Source organism: Anomalospiza imberbis, chromosome 1 (assembly GCF_031753505.1).
Source record: "Anomalospiza imberbis isolate Cuckoo-Finch-1a 21T00152 chromosome 1, ASM3175350v1, whole genome shotgun sequence".
Classification (NCBI taxonomy): Eukaryota; Metazoa; Chordata; class Aves; order Passeriformes; family Viduidae; genus Anomalospiza; species Anomalospiza imberbis.
In genome coordinates this window covers 145,941,162-145,958,012 of record NC_089681.1, presented here as the reverse complement: position 1 = coordinate 145,958,012, position 16,851 = coordinate 145,941,162, and the positions used below count along the sequence as shown (strand labels likewise).

The following is a 16,851-nucleotide window of genomic DNA, read 5'->3' as shown; positions in this document are numbered from 1 at the left end:
GATTATTCTGCCTGCATTTGCACTTGTCTTCTTCACCACTTCTTTCTGTATTTCCTCTGGGCAAACAACAAATATCTGTAAGGTTACAGATCCTTCACATGAATTTCTCCTCCAAAGGTGAGATTAACTCTAGCATGATTCTAGTCTGGGTTACCCCTACATCTACAGGATTATCCTTCTTAATTCTAGCCCCTTTTCCTCTGATATCCCTTATATCAGAATATTTGGGATTATGTGAAAAGAAGTAAGAATAAAATTTTTGTTCTTTGATACCCTGGGAAAACAAAGAAACTTTTTTCAGAACTAGTTTGGAGAATAGGAAAGAAAACCACATTTGAGGATGCAGAGAGCAAATATATTGGCAGGCAAGGCAGTCAAATAGCAGGAGCAAGATCTGGTTAGCCAAACCATTTTTCACCTTTTCCAGCCAGTTTCACTATTTCTTTCCTTACTGGGGAGAATTCCTGCCAAAAAGTCTTGCCCAGACACGCTGGTCTGGAGGTTGCTGCAGTTGGAGACCTTGGTGTAAGAAGAGGGCTTCCAGCAATTCTGTTGCAGAGGCTGCATACTTAAATACCACACTACTAAAGCCTTGAATCCAGTAAACAACACAGAATAAACAGGATTCTTGTTGTATTATTGTTGCTTTCAAGGCTGCTTTGGCAGCCAGGCTGATAAAGCTTCTCTACAAGGGCTGAAGCCAAAGAGCCAGCGAGGGCTGGGGCATGCTGTGACTGACAGGCCAGAGACCCATTTCCAATGTATTTTGGGCAGAAGTAGGACCTTTTTATGGCCCCACTCGACAGTGGTCCAAAATTTCAGGGCTGGGTACCAAAAGTGCATTTCACAAACAGCTCCCTGCTGGAATCTTTTGCAACTGCCTATTCAAACATGAGGAATGCCTGTGAACAACACGGGGGTGTGAAATCTGTGCCCACGGTGGTGGGTCCCCATGAACATGGTCAACTCTTTGGCCACGTTCCAGGGGTGACTCAGGTCAGAAGAGCTGCATGGTACCCCCATAACCAACCTCTGCTGAAAGTCTGGGTTCCTCAGCTATTAACAGCTTCAGAGTCCTAGCGTGGGTAGCATCACGCAGTCCTGACGACGGATGGTGTCACCTCTGAGGCATTTTTTTTCTGCCTCACTAAGTTCTATATATGTGCTAGGATTGCACCAAATATGAGGATGTGAAATGCCTGCCAGACATTACAGTTTCTTTTTACAACATAACTCAAGCAGAAGGTGACACTTCACTGAGGCAGTTTTCAATATGGGGAGACAGCTCCTTTAATAAAATAAACAAAGAAAACAACATACAGTGGAATTAAACTGCATGTTGACAAGAGCTCTGATCTCACAAAAGATTGATAAAAGCATCACTCCTCAGCATCACACCTTAACAAAATCTTCTCCTCTGCTGATATTACTGAGCTATGAGCACTTCAAGTATCCTAGCAAGGATAAAGAAGGTCAGGATTTTTATTAACATCAGCTGTGAACAGTTTCTTTCATTGCATTCTGCACACCAGCAGATTTTTTTAGATCAACCTTGAATTTGTACCTATTACAAGCCAATGTAAAACTCTGAATAGCAAATATGCTACGTATGCTAATAGCCTGTGAGCAGAATCCACAGTCTGATCTCCACGGAATAGAGGGCATAGCTTGGTAGCTCTGCTTGAATAGAAAATTGTCTTTTTCTGAGAACAATCCTATCTAGAAGCCTTTGGGGATTTATAACAAATCACTCCATTATTGCACAAGGAAAGATTCAAAACTGACATACACAGGCATTTCTGTCCTTTTGTTATTGTTGTTTTGATATACCAGTTATAGTAAAGTATAATAAGACTTGCTACATTCCTTTATTCCTTTAGGAGTAGGTTGCTCATTGCTTTGCTTTTCTCACTCCCCCATGCCATCTAGACTGTAGCATGTGTTTTGGAGAGAAATATATAAGTTCTACTGTGAGACTGAGGATGCTGGTGACTAAGTCTCAATATGACTCAATGGGAGTGGGCAGGAACAGATGTACAAAGCTGGTTGGATTTGTGCAAGACAGCTTTGTACTGCACAAGGCTATTCCAATTTATCTGTTTGCTATTACTTTAAAAGCTATTTGTATTTAAAAAAAAAAAAAAAACAAAAAAAAAAAAACCACCAAAACCAAAACAACCCCCCATCCCCCCCAAATATGTTGGCCTGGAGAGTTTGAGAAGGTAGAAATAAGATATAGGGACTTGATTGGTGAGGCTGTACCTTGAATCCTGTGCTCAGTTCTGAGACCCTCACTACAAGAAAGATATTGAGGGGCTGGGGAGTGTCCAGAAAAGGGCAAGGGGGATGGTGAAGGGTCTGGAATACACGTCCTATAAGGAGCAGCTGAGGGAGCTGGGCAAATTTAGCCTGGAGAAAAAGAGGCTCAGGGGAGACCTTATCACCTCCACAACTCCCTGAAAGGAGGTTGTAGCCAGGTAGGGTTGGTCTCTTCTCCCAAAAAAAATGCAAGAAGACAAGAGGCAATGGGAGAGATGGCAGGTTTGCAGTGAACTCTTTGATCTTAGAGGCCTCTTCCCACTTTAATGATTTTGTCCACAGCATGAAGAGTCCAGAGGCAGCACAGCCCAGGGGTTATTGGGTGACTGTGCAGGACCAGCTGTGTGCACTTCAAGGTGGATACAGCATCAGACTTGAAATAACAGAAGGCAAGTCCCCCTAAATGACATGCCTGGAACAAATGGAAAATCTTCAGTCCCAAAGAGGCACTATCTAAAAGGTTAGGGAGTAATGGCTGGCTGAAATCTAACCCAGATCTCAGTATGTGAAAATCCCCATCCACCAGGTGATTATTCAATGTTCTATGTAAAAAAAGACTCACATATGAACGCTTGGCAGAAGAAAACCAGCCTATGTGCAACTCAGAGGCATTTCTTGCAGCTGCAACAGGAAGTGGACATGGTCTACTCAAGGAGCTACTGAAGCCATTGTTCTCACCACAGGTTCTCCAGCTTGCACTTCCACCACTTGGGCAGAAAAAGCTGCTAAAACGATGAATTTTACAGGGAATGGATTAAAGAGAGCCTTTAAATAAATAAGCCCTTGATATTTCCCTGAAAACAGCTGTCTTCCAAGCTCTTCTTCCTGAGTTATCCTGATCATGGGATACTGGCAGCATCCAGCACACCCTTCTTAATTTCTAAAATTCTTAACTGATCCTGACAGGCATTAATCTCTGGCAGTCTACAGTAAATTCAATTTTTTTTTTTTTTTTTTTTTTTTTTTTTTGGGGCTGTAGACAAGATCCATAAAAAAATCTTTCAAGAGAGCATGGATTGTTTTTTGTGTTGTTCTCAATCTCTGACTTAATTCACTAGAACACATTCCAATACCGTTTACAGAAAAAAATGAAGTTTTCTTTCAAGCCTTGTGCTCTCCTGCCAGGAAACCCCACTGTATCTCATCAGTGATTCAGTCTTTGCAGATGAGCCAGGCACAGACAGCCTGGGGTGGGATGGAATCCCTCCTGCCTGGAGCCCCGTCACGTTTATAAGGTGCAGAGAGCTCAGGGCTGTGTGGAAATGCTGTGGTGGAGGGTGCTGCTCCCCACCTCATCAGGAAGTCACAGAGGCACTCTGACAAAGCCTCACTAGGATCCCCAAGCCCATGACAGCCTGGTTTGTCAGCTCCTTCCCACCACGAACCACACAGCAGCGACTGGCAGCGTGTTTATTACAACAGCAGATGGACAACCTAGCGAACGTGCAAATAATGAAATGTCACTAAAAAAAACAGAGAGAGAAAAAGTGAGAGAACAGCAGAGAAAGCATGCCAGGGAGGAAACCAAAATTCCCAACAGTCTCTGTGACACCACCATCATGCACATACAAACCCATTATTAAGTGCTATTCCTGGGTGCTTGGCCAAAGACAACCTTTCTCTGGCGAGACGTTTCATTTAAGAAGCACCCAAAGTTTAGAAACACAAGGTAAAAGCAGAAGATAACACACCTCAGTCCTGGAAAATGTGGTTAGGTGAGTGATGAGGGAATTAAGAAACTGACACACGACTCTGAGGAAGGACTACAGGAGACTGGAAATGTTACCCTCCGGATGGCTCATACTCAGCGCCAATAAAAGTGCTTTCCAGTACTTATGAGTTTGTCTTACATAAATGAGACACTGGATCCCAACATATTTGCAGAGAAAAGCCAGCATTTGCTACAAAACACAACTTCAGCCGCAGTGAAATAGCAGAACTGCAGGAAACAAAAGATGATTTTGCCATAATGTAATGAAAACACTTGAGCTGCTGCAGCACAGGAGCAAACAATCTGAAGGGGATTCAATTCAAGGATTATACTGAGGCTTACTAAGTCATCTCCAGATTTCAGCTACTTTGTGTCACTGTGGTTTTTCATTTTTTATGTTTTCCCCCACTTTTTATTGGCCAAATCTCTTCAAAAACCACGTCCCCAAGGAAGAATGAAACAAAACAGAATCAGAACTGAAAACCCCCAACTGATGGCCTTATCTGAAAAGGACCTTGCATATATATGACTAAAAAAGGTGACATTCATACCAGGCAAAAGATCTCTGCCATAAATACTTGAACTGCAACTATTTTTTTCCAGTTCAGTGCATTTAGGAAGACAGCTGCCTGTTGCCTCCTCTTTCCATTCTTGTCAGTCAATAACCGTGAATAATCTTTCAGAAGAAAGCTTACGGCTGGAAAGCCAGGCAAGTGAGGGACCTGCTCTGATCTCGTAGTCCCTCAACCAAAAAAAAAAAAAAAAAAAAAAAGAGAAAAAAAAAAAAAAAAGAGAAAAAAAAAAAGAGGAAAAAAGCAGAAGCAAAGAGGAAATTAGGGAAGGAAAGGAAGAACATGATGATTCTGTGCTGAAGACCTGAATGGGAGGTCAAGGGGAACATCATGGTGTCCATGATGGGGAAAGATTCCCCTCTTGGTGATTTTCTGACACATTTTCCTACATCACTCTGCAGCTGCAGAGAGCAATTTCACCTCTACAAAGTTTACAGTCACTTTGCTACAGCTTTTCTTATACCTTTAGCACCACATGTAAAAAGAGACCAATAAATTTAATATGCTTTATTTCATAAGCTAAACTGGTTTTTTCTTCTCCCAAAAGAATGGATGTCTTCATTCTTCATTCATTAAAGGTGCATTTTGCTGAAGCTGCAACATAAAATGCCCTCAAGGACAGAAGAAAGCTCAAATTCTCAGAGACAGCCCAGAAGACTTTATCACACTCCTAGAACAGTATTCTACCCAAACACAGCCTGCATTCCCCTTAGGTCTCACCCCTGACTTTGAGCTAAGAGATAGTGAGATTTTGTGCTATTCCTAGATTTTCAGCTAGCAGTGACATCCAATGCTGATAAATTACAATGCATCGTTCATGCTGTGGGAATCCAAAGGGCTTTACAAACTGCAGATCCAGTCCAGAAGAGCTTCAGGAGAGCACTTCAGTGATGAGACTCGCATTGCCTGCTCTGGCTTTCTGGATTAGCTTAGCTCTGGGAAGGCTAATGAAGGATATCTGTCCCTAGTCATCTCCCCCACACTTTCTGTCCAGCCTAGAAGGAAGGGGAAAGCCAGCATCTCCAACAGGCAATGTGCTCCCATATCCCTGGCATGGGAGAGGCTGGACAACTTGCTTAAACTTTGGAGAATTCAACATAAGATAAATGAACCCTGCATCTCACCTCTCCATCTTTACTGTCCATAAAGTGGGAATAAAGCTTTTTTTGTTTGTTTGGTTGGTTGGTGGGGGTTTTTTGTTTGTTTTTCATTTCCCCCCCTATTTAGAAAGCTGTCCAGAGAAGGGGCTGCCTCTCACTCCGGTGTGCACGGCGCTGCGGAGCGTGGTTTGCTCCGGCTCCTTGCCCAGCTCCACCAGCGGTACCAGCGTAGCCATGACAACGCTGGGGCCGGGATGCTCCATCCCCGCAGGAGGCTGAGCCAGCGCTCCGGCAGCACAGCGAGCTCCCGGCTCCGTGTTTGGGCTGCAGGACCCAGCCGGGATCATTTCAGCCCGGTTTCAACCCCGCCTTTGCTCGCTGTCGAGACACACTCCGGGCATCCCTGCCCTGGGAGCTCTGGGGGCACCTCCAAGTGTGACTAAAATGACATTTTCTTTGCACAGCTTTGGCTGCTGTGCAGAAAACAGGGTTAACTCTCTGAGTGCCCAGTGGAGTGAGAGGAAGGAACCTCTGTGTCCAAGTGAAAAATCCCAGAATTTAAATTTTAAGAAAACAAGCCAGCTACACAGCTTCTGAGAAAAAGCATGAGTGTTAAGAGAATTGGCAATGTCCAAAGGATAGTAAATCTCACATTTCCAGGCTCACACACACCAAGCTCTGGTCACTTGTTAAAGTCTATCTCAAGGGATGTGCTTCAAAGAGCATCACAGTTCTGCTTGGGAGAAGGTGTTAGAAGACACCAGTGACCATCTCTGGAAGAAATATGGATAAAATACTTGCCCATCTGGAAAATCTTGTGAACAATGAGACAAACAGAAGAACACAACAAAGAGATTACTCACTCACACTAGAAATAACCAGCACTGAAAATAAATTTTTGCAGTAGGTCCAGTTTGGAAATAATCCTCATATAGAAAGGGAAGGGAAGAAATGACACATACCCAGGGGTTTTTTCTAATTATTGTACATGCAGTACTAAAATTCTGAGGAAGATATTTCCCCAAGTAAACTTCAGGCTTCTTTCAAGGACTATGACTTCATTAATTTTTTTTTTCTTTCAGAAATAGTTCCTATTTTAGATCCAGTGCAGGGAAGAAAACCTTACAAACAAGCCATATCAAATTCTGACTCCTTTAGCAGGAGTCTTCTGATTTTAGCCATCTTATTATTCTTTATGAGTCCATTTAAGCACCACAATTACAATGGGCCAATCTGAACATGCTGTGGAGAAAGGACAAGCAAAAACACACTCAGGGAAGCCCAACTGAAAACTTAAGCTCATTATCCACACACACCAAAAATAATTTCTGCCCTCTGCAATGGCTTTGAAACCCAGCAGGCACTGGTGAGCTGAAACAGGCAAATCTGCATTTGATTTGGCTGACAGTTTGTGCATCAAAATGTGTCAAGAAGCATTTGATCCTGCTTGGAGAGTGTGGGAAACATTTCCAACTTAGCAGGACACCCTGAACATGGTGACAGACGGGCAGAGTATGAGCCTGCCATGGGAGAGGCCATTTCAGAGCTGGCTGATGCTCCAAGCCATGTGGCAGACAGTCCAAACTCGTTTGTCACAAAAAAATAAAGCTCACACTGGAATTACCAAACCAAGGCTCAGGGAGAGCCCCTGCCTGCAGCTCAGCCTGCCACAGACACCCACCCTGCCAAGGAGCATCACTGAAAAACTCCCATGAAATTAATGAGCACCCAAGAAGGAAAAAAGGAAACAAAACAAAGCAAAACACAGCAAAGCTTTTTTTCCCCCCCTTTTTTTTTCTCAAGATAAATTAAATCCACAAGCAGGAAATTTTGATTCAGAATAACAATTTTATTTTTTCATTAGGTTCACACCAGTAATACGGCCCTAAAAATAAAATATTGGGTATTTTTTCCCATCAGGAACATTAATTTCTATCTATGCATACTGAACAACTGTACAACTATTAGTATATCTATTTACATCCAAGTTTTATTAACACTTACTTTGAGGTCTATCAGAAATGGAAATTGGACTTAGAACCACAATCAGGCTCTAGAAGTCATCAGATACCTATGAGGAAAGTGTCTGTTACCTCAGCACAGAAAGGGTAACTTTATCAAAATATACATCAGTTCTAGAAGCAAAGGCTCTGGCAGCTACACTGAGAAGCAGAAACAAACTCCCCTGGTGACTGTTTCCTCCCAGATGTAGATGTGACGGGGCTCAACTCACAGGGCATCACTATTTTCTCACACATATAAAACATGGTGTCATGTAGGGCAATGGACACAGAAAACATATATAAACATATGTGCATACAGACATGGTATCAAGCTCTAACAGATTTTTACCTGCTATTTATTTTAAATTTAGGATGATTAAATATTTATTGTCTTCAAAGCAGCTTCAAATCAGTCAGTGCCCCTACTTGGGTGGCCAAACAGGCTGAAATGACAGGAGGATTTTCCCCTCCTGATGGAAACCTGATGGCTCTTGGCTGCCTGAAGCAGACTCTGGTTACAGGTGATTTCCATCAACTCTCTGTTTTGCTTTTAAAGATTTGCAATAATATTGCATTTAATTCTCCTAGATTCTTCTTGATGAATGTCAGGCATCCTTGTACATTCAGATTGATGGGATGGATATGGGGGGTGGGTGAGCTTTTTTGTTTATTTCAAACTGGGGCAATAAAAAAAAAACAACATTTGTATTCCACTCCCAGTAATAAAAATGTACTAAACTGAAGTACAACCAAGTCTTCTTTTGCTGGGTTTCCCACTGCCTCCCTTTGAATTGAGGGCTGGCCCCTTGTCAGCAGGATCCCTTTCATCCTGCTGCCCATCATTCCCTCTTCCATCAGATAATCCTGCCCCCCAGGCTCCCAGCTGCAGCAGCTCCAGTTTCCTCACACCTCCCAGGGCTGCTCAAAGTCAGCACCGCCTCTGCTCTCCAGCCTCTCCTGCACTCAGCACAGAGGGGACACAGCCGAGGGGGACATGTCCTCCCCAAAGGCTGACACGCTCATCTCTCCTGTGGCCCGGAACAGTGAGCAACAAGCAAAACACACAAGATGCTGCCAAAATACCCTGCATCTTATACTGGATTAAATGTCATTTGCTATTCACCATCACCCCGCTAACAGAAGATCTTGAAACCCTTCAGGCAAGGATCTCAGGATGGAGCCGCCTCAACCGTTTTGGATGTTCATTATCTCGCAGATCCATTAATTGCAGTGCAAATTGCATGTGTTCAGCACTAATTCTTGTAAAAAGGGAAAACGCAAGGAGGAACGCACGAAGCCAGTAATACAGCTGTTTATCCTGACAAACCTCATCAAATATAAAATTAAAATCATTAAACAAAACAGCACTTCCTGAAAACCTGTGATTTGGGGTTGCAGTGACTAGCCATGGCAATTAGTTGCTCAGCAGTTCAGGAGGCTCTGAGATGAGCAGTAGGAGAAACCAAGCATTGCAGGATGCAGAGACCAGATGGTTTTAGGCTGAAAATAAATGAATACCCCCCAAATGATAATCTCTCTTTCCAAAACATTAACAAAAACTTATGCAATGGGAAAAAAATCAACAAACTAACCCCAAACCCAAGCTATATTCTTTAACTAGATAAAAGAAGATTTTGTTCAGCCTTGGAGTAGCTATTGTAATTAAATGCTCTAAAAACAGGACAACAGCCCCGTGCCAGTCATGCATACGAGAGATAAAACACGACAAAAACCCCAAAATACCCAAGAACCATGCATTTCTTACAGAGCCTGAAGAATTCCTGCCTCTCGGCAGACTCCTGCAGTGTACTCGGGCATCCACCTAAATGAATGCAGAACCTATTTTCCCCTGCTAAGATAAATCAATTTAATAATAAAAACAATCAAATCCAGAGAAACCCAAGGACAATCGAACCCCCGCTCTGACTTACAGCTCTGAAAAATCCTGCAGTCTGGCTGGAAACGTCCATCGAAGAACTGCATTGAGAGCTTTTCCCTAAAGGCAAGCGCATTTAAACATCTCGGGCTCTGCTACTGGAGCCGACGCTGCAACAGATGGGGACCAGGGCTGGGTGTGTTGGTGCCTCCCATCGCGGCACGGCGCGGCGATGGCAGCAGCGGAGCCACCGCAGCACAGGGAAGGCGGGCGGCTTCTCCCCGGTGCGGGCTCCCTGCCAAAATCGCCTGGGCATCGCGGGCGGGTTCGGCTCCCCGCCGGCAGAAGCGGCCGGGAGCTCGGGCCGGGGCTCGGACGGCGCGGCCAGGTCATTCCGCCCGCTCCGGGCGCGTTAGAGAGATGCTCGGGGGGCACGGGGGAACTCGGAGGGTTCAAATAACCGCAGGCGTTTTTAGTGCGATCTGAAGGGGGAGGAAAAAAGATCCCGCTTTCAATAGCAGAAGTTTCAGATGACTGAGGCTGCGTCTGCATCAGTATCGAATACCTTGGGGAAGGCAGCACAGAGCAGCAAATGCATTTTCAAGGCTGGAGTCTCTGCTGCTCCATAACAGCCCTATTCCCCACTTAACCACAGCTCCACTTTGTAGATGCACAAAAGTCACATTATTTCTCTGGGCTTAAGTTTTCCTATCTGCAGCATGAACAGGGGATGACTTGGCTAGCTTTTTAATTTATTATAAAGACCTCACTGGGAAAATAAAGTGCCTGAGCACAAAGTATAACCATCAAAAGTATCACCATCCAAAAAAAAGATAATAGTTATTTTGAAAGGGCAGCACGTGAGCAAGTGCCTAGCAGAGCAATGCAAACTCTCCCAGTAGGAGCTGAGGGACGGTGGAGATTTGAATTTTCTTCTTCATCAAGCTAAATCCCTCTTTTATAACCCCATTCAGCTTTGATTACTCCACCAACCAGTCTCACAGTGTCCTTTACTGGCAATCAAATTGTCCCCCAGACCATGGGGACACATCCTTGGCCAAGATGCTATCAAAGGCTGGCCCAGATGAGGACACCTCTGCTAGAACAAAGCAAAAGGCAGAAAGGTCATCCCTGCAGCTTCCAATACTTGAACAGAGGCATCAAAGCACCATGCAATGAATGACACCTCTCTGGAGAAACAGATGGTCAGATCTTGAGCCACAGAGCATTGCCAGTCCTTTCTTTGTCATTTCAAAATACCTTTTTTGATGATCTGTTGAAAAACTCCCTGAGATGGAGGGTTTGCTTTAATGAATGACTCCAGGTCAATAAACCACCAGATCAGTGGAGTGGACTTGGCTTACACATCACTCTCAGTCTATTCATCCCATTCATTGGATGATGCTGCACCCTTTTGCAAGAGGATGCAGCCAAAACCAACCTTAACTCTGCTACATCAAATGATAAATACCACTGACGCTGGGCAGTACTTCAGCAGCAAAAGAGATGAGGTCCAGGTGACACCCCTGGTGTGCCAGGCAGACAGCACATCCTAGGAACCATCCACTGCTCTCTCTTCCTTCGGTGTGCTAAGGGCCTCTGGTAACACAAGCCCCTTGGGAGCAAAAAAGCTGAAAATGGTACATAGTGTTCACTCACAAATGGCAGCTATTACTTGAATCCTTTCAAGACAAGATCACTGGCAGCGTTTTTTAACAGAAACATGCACAAATATTTGGTGTTTAGAAGATTTGTCCCCAGCTAAATTAATATTTTATGCATGCAGAATGTAGTTTAGGAAAATAAACAAGCTTCCTCTTAAATGCTGTTTAAGGGGTACAAGAGAAACCAGTCAACCAGCTGGAGCAAGCAAAACACATTTTGTCTCTCTTCCTCGAGCTGCAGAAGAAAGGAAGGAATCTGTGGCTGACCCAGAGAGGGTAAAAGGGAAGACTGGATTCATAGTGGAATATAAAGGGTTCTCCTGCAAAACACAGTTCAGGTCACATGCTTCTCTGTATAGGTAACTTCTAAGGATTGTTCTGATTAGCAATCAGATCAAATAAAAAGGGGCATTAACAGCCAGCAAAATGTCCCATATCCCTAAATCATCCCTTTCAAATCACTCACAGGCTCAGTTTGATGTAGCCAATGCCAAGAATCATCCAGACCGATTAAAGTGTTTTTGTAAAAAAATAATCTTAAAACTGTTTCTGGTTTCAAAGTCTGATTGGCACAAATTCTACTTCAAAAACCTGCCTTTTCCTCCCCCACCTTTGGATAAGGAGTATGAAACAGATTGCACAACTGCATCTCAGATAGGCAGAACAGTTAATGGTTTAGATACCATTTCATAAATATTTGCTGAACTAGTTTTTGGATTCTGTCCAGTTTCTGACAACCATTAAAAACATTGAATAATTTGCCATTTTCTTTCACCCTTATGGGATGAAAAAAAAGGCAGGGAGTTTTTTTTTGCTATAATTTCTTACCATTATTTAATGACTACTCGTATTCATGTGGCTGTCTCCTGCCAAAGAAGTCCAAGTGATTCTTGAATCTACCGGCCTGAAGTGTCCAAATCACATTTATGTAAACATTTATCTATTCTTTATTAAATATTCCCATACTGAACACCTGGGCTCATATGTGGCTGCATAAGCAAGTGGTGAAGATCTGAGAGAAACCAGCTAATTTCTGAATGAATACCTTGTCTCCCATTGGGATTTCAAGTGCCTGTGCTCTATCAGAGATGCTGAGGCTCAGTGACTAAAAGCAGCAGTGAGTTACTGCACACCATCTAGCACAAGATGGTGCAATATGGGAAATCACACAAATAAAGTTATTTGATGATGTTTTCAACCACACTTTACCGACAAGTTCTAGGAGTCTCTATGAACAGGGAACCAAAACTCCAGTCCCTTCCTTGCTTCCTTATATATTAAGGACAATTCAGGAGGTTCCAGAAAATGCTTTCTATAATCAACTTTCCATGACGATAGATTTTTAAGATATTTTCAAATTTTTTCTTCCCAATTCTTAAGTCCTTACATCTCAAGCTCAGCAGTCATTATTCATTTTATAACCGTGTGTCTTAAAAAAAAAGTTCCTTTGAGAGGACTTCAAGATCACTTACATATTTGGACTGGCTTAGGATTCTCACACTTTACCAGAGAATAACACTGGAGGGAAAACAAATCACCAAGACCTACTTGTGCCTTGGACTGTGAATTACACACTCACCTATGGCCCAAAGACCAAACTCTGAGCAAAGCAGATTTATGACTGTCACATTTCCACCAGCATAAAGCTACAGAATTCCCTGCCCAGCTGAAACAGGCATTCTTGTACTGGTTTATTTTTCCATTTGAAGAGTTTGGTTTTCAAAAATTCAGAGCCAGACCCCTCAATCAGCTTCAGATTTGACTGCACATAATTCCTGCACAATTTCCTTGAACTGTTCCAAAACACCAACTCAATTTCATCCTTTTAGTCCAAGTACAAGCCTAAAGTACAATAAATTTCTAACTGGCAGTACAGCAACCTTCCACAATTTCCCAGAGGAGACTGAAAATGTCTGGCTTTTGGTTGTTGTTATTTATATTCCATAATTTTCCAAAAGATATGGTGGGTTTCTAAGTACTGTATAAATTAGATGAGTTCATGGGGCCAGCTTCCATTAGAGTTTCTTTTTTCTTATGAGGCAAACAGTGCCTTGAAATCAATGGAGCTTCTGCTTGTGAAGATATCACTTCAGAACACAGCAGATACAGCAATTATCGAAGTGCATGGTGAGCCAGAGCTCTGCATGGCAGGGCAGGGCTTTTGTCCAGAGTGTAATTAAGAAAGATTTTTCAAATTTTTTACAACCAACACAGCCATTACATTCATGGTTGCCCTATCCCCACTCCTACTGAGCACGACCAGCAACCAAAAGCAACGAGCAACACAGATGTGGAGCCTCCAGCCAAGAAGCCAAAGCACCTGGGGAATGCTCAGATGAGAGAAGCAAGTCCTTGAAGGGCAGGGAAAGCCACAGCAGCAGCTGGGAGACCAGCAGAGCCCAAGGGGTAGATGAAATGGGGAGAAAAAATCCTATACTGCACCATAAAACACACCAGCTCTTAGCAGAACAGCCAAAGTAGTTTCTCAGAGTTGATGTCAGGCAAAGGGCAGCTGTGATCTGCAAAAGTTGGAAAAGGGAGTGCAAGAAAAAAACCAAAACTTTTAGCCCCGAGAGTAAGAGGTAGGGATGAACTGCAGAGTTCACCCTGCCCAAATCAGGCAAAACTGCAATGCAGGGTGATGGAGATGGTACAAAATGGAAAGAGAGAGGAGCAGAGAAAAATATCCCATGACAAACAAAACCCACAGTTTACTCCTTTTTTCATCTCAAACAGCCACATTTTTTTCCTTGCAATTTTTCAGCATGATCTATCAAGCAGTGAACCAAGTAGCTGGGATTCCTGACTCACTGCTGACAAGCCAGAAGGAGAACATCCATGTGAGAAACATCAAACCCCAGTGAGCAATCCCCCATCTCTCCCGGGGGAGGGAGCACCCTGCCAGCCGCTGCAATGAAGATGGATCACACTGCACCAGGGATGCTCAGCCAGCTCGGTAAAATCAAAAGCAGGATAGCTGCATTCTCAAATCTAGCTCTTCAGCAGGGCTCACACAGAGGGGGTTTCCCCTCTGTATTTGCATCTGTTCCCAGATGCAAATGGCATTGAAATTATGAGGTGTTCATACAAAGGCAGTACTGGAGGCTGCACAACAGCAGCCTTGTGCCTGCTCCACATGGACCCCACTGCCCTTCCCACCTGTCTGGATCTCACAGATGGAGGGATGGAGCCTCATGGTGGGGAGGAAGAGGTGGAGACACTTCTGGAGAGGTGCCAGTGCAGAGCTGGGCCGTGTCTGGGGTCAGTGGAGGTCTCTGGGTGCCTGGGGAGAATTACAAAGTCTGAGCTAGGACACAATATTCAATAACTCAAGGAGAGAAGGACCAACACTTTGAACTATAATCCTCTGTGGTGTGGGTGAAACCTCTCAGAGATGTCCTGGTCTCAGGATGAATAAACCGGAGAGCAAAATTACTGTCAGGAACTCGGTGGTGCCCCTGTGGTGCCTCATTCATCTTTGCTCGAGGCATCTGGAGGGGCTGCCACACTGGTATCAGTGATGATCTGGGAGGTTTTGAATCATAGCAATTGGTGATTCAGGATGACCAGATCTAAACACTGCGGACTAGCTCAGATTTAAACACTGTGGACTAGCCCCATTGCTTTTGTTCTTTACAAAGGCATTGCATTTTAAAAGTTTTGAAGGATGCAGGATGGGTCTTGCCTTGCTTCTACTGCATCCCTTAAGAGCTTGGATGAGAAACACCCTTTGTGGGCCAGAAATGGTCCCACAAGACAATAGAAGAATGATACTGCAGCATCTACAAACGGGAGAAAACCACAGGGAAATAGGATCTGGTGGGTTATGGGTAAGCACTCCAACCAGGGGCTTCAGCATAAAATCCTTTTATATCTGTATGCAAAGGCTATTGGGAGCTATAAAAATGTGAATTCTGCAAGATGGCTTTCAGAGTGGGATCTCTAAGGAGCAGCTCTTCCACAAGGACACAGCAGTGGCCACATGGAGGTTTGGAGATGCCTCAGCTCTGTTGCTGCCTCCTCGATCTCTCTGCCTTTGGGCTGCTCTGTGCTCCCTCCCTTAGCAACGCACACTGCTCCTGGGGGCTGTGGCAGCAACAGGGATAGGGCATCAGTGCCAAAAAAAACCAGGAGAATAGGGTGAAAAAATGAGGCAGGAAGGAGAAAAATGTGATGGCAATTATCTGCACATAAACCCAGCCACACCTGAGCAGTCTGTAACATTTTAAGACTGGCTTAGAGATTGTGGGGGAGCATACAGCACATCTGCAGCTCTCAGGAGAGCACTAATTATTCACCCAAGAGAAAACATCTTGCTACAATAACATCACAGGACACCCATCCAGGAATTAAGATGCTCTTGCACGCTCACAGCAAGTTTTATTTTCTTTGAACCTCATGACTTAGGTTTGACTGTGGTGGATGTTGAGTGATTTCATTGAAGTTGTCTCTGTGCCTGCAGGGCCCAGGTGAGTTACCCACGTCCTCACATCTTTGTACAGCCTGGCTAGGGACAATTTGTTCTTCAGGTCAGGGATTCTGGGCTTTCTAAGGCACTCTGTGCACGTAGCAACTTTGCTCTATGTAGGTTTTACCTTCTGTAGGCGTGCAATAAATAGTAACCATTAACTGAATTGAAACAAGGGCCCACCTAGAAAAGGATAAAGTGGCTGCCTACATGCAGGAATGAACAGTTAAAATATCATCAAAGGTTTAGAAGCTGAAGTACAAAGATCTCTGCTGGTATCAACTGGCTGTTAGGGAAAAAAAAGGAGGTAAGAGCACCTTGCAGCATTTAAAGTAGGTCAGCACTGCCAGAAAAGAAATACTTTTAAATACATCGTGATGCAGAAATCTGACACAGAGTTACAAATTCACCAGAATTACAAATTCACCAGAAAGAATTTGTTAGCTTGACTAAAATAGAAGTAAATGGGTTTATCCACTCAATTTAATTTAGAAACGTGCTGCAGTTGGGGCTGAATGTAACAGGCACGAGCCACATCAACACTTGCAGACTGGCACGAATGCCCCAGGAATATTTACACCCACAGTATTATGCTGGATCCTATTGGAATGAACAGTCAGACTTTCAGACCGTAACTAGAGATGATCACAGGGATTTCTGGAATACAGATGGACCATTTCCCTGAGGGCTGCTTCACCCACTCCCACAGCGCCGTGGCTGCCCAGCTCTTGGCAAGGTGCTCCACAAGGCTGGTGCCAGAGCAGACACGTCACACAGGGCTGCTGGCACCAGCTCCCCTCCGCTGCTGCTGCAGCTCAGGGACCCTCCCAGCAGAGCCACATCCCCTCCCCAAAAGGATGCAAAATGCTCAGAGGCAAAGCCCCACTGCTCCTTTGTGGCATCCACAAGCACAGTGGAAGCCCTGTGGTGGTGAGCCCTGAAAGAGATGCCATCTATGATGAAAGCCCAGCGTGTATTTAACTGCCAGAGGCAGTTCTGAATACAGGATGCACCCAGCGAGAGTGAAGTTATTTTAAAGATCAAATATTTGATTACCACCACAGGGATTTATTTACCAAAAAAAACAACCAAACAAAAGAAACAGAAGAAAGAGCATATATAAGTTTAGGCCTTACTT

At 44.0% G+C, this 16,851-nt stretch overlaps 1 protein-coding gene across 2 annotated transcripts in view; it reads right to left on the bottom strand.

Moving 5' to 3' along the window:
* Positions 1-16,851, bottom strand: part of PRKAG2 (protein kinase AMP-activated non-catalytic subunit gamma 2) — a 210,604-nt gene that overhangs the window by 150,174 nt on the left and 43,579 nt on the right. The window contains exon 1 of one of the 2 annotated variants that reach the window (XM_068175009.1): positions 9,637-9,816. The exons of the other annotated variant lie outside the window; for it this stretch is intronic. Within the exon in view, the coding sequence (XP_068031110.1) occupies positions 9,637-9,717 (81 nt within the window). The 5' untranslated portion in view covers positions 9,718-9,816. Of the gene's footprint in view, positions 1-9,636; positions 9,817-16,851 lie in introns of those variants that run through there. 2 annotated transcript variants of the gene reach the window in all.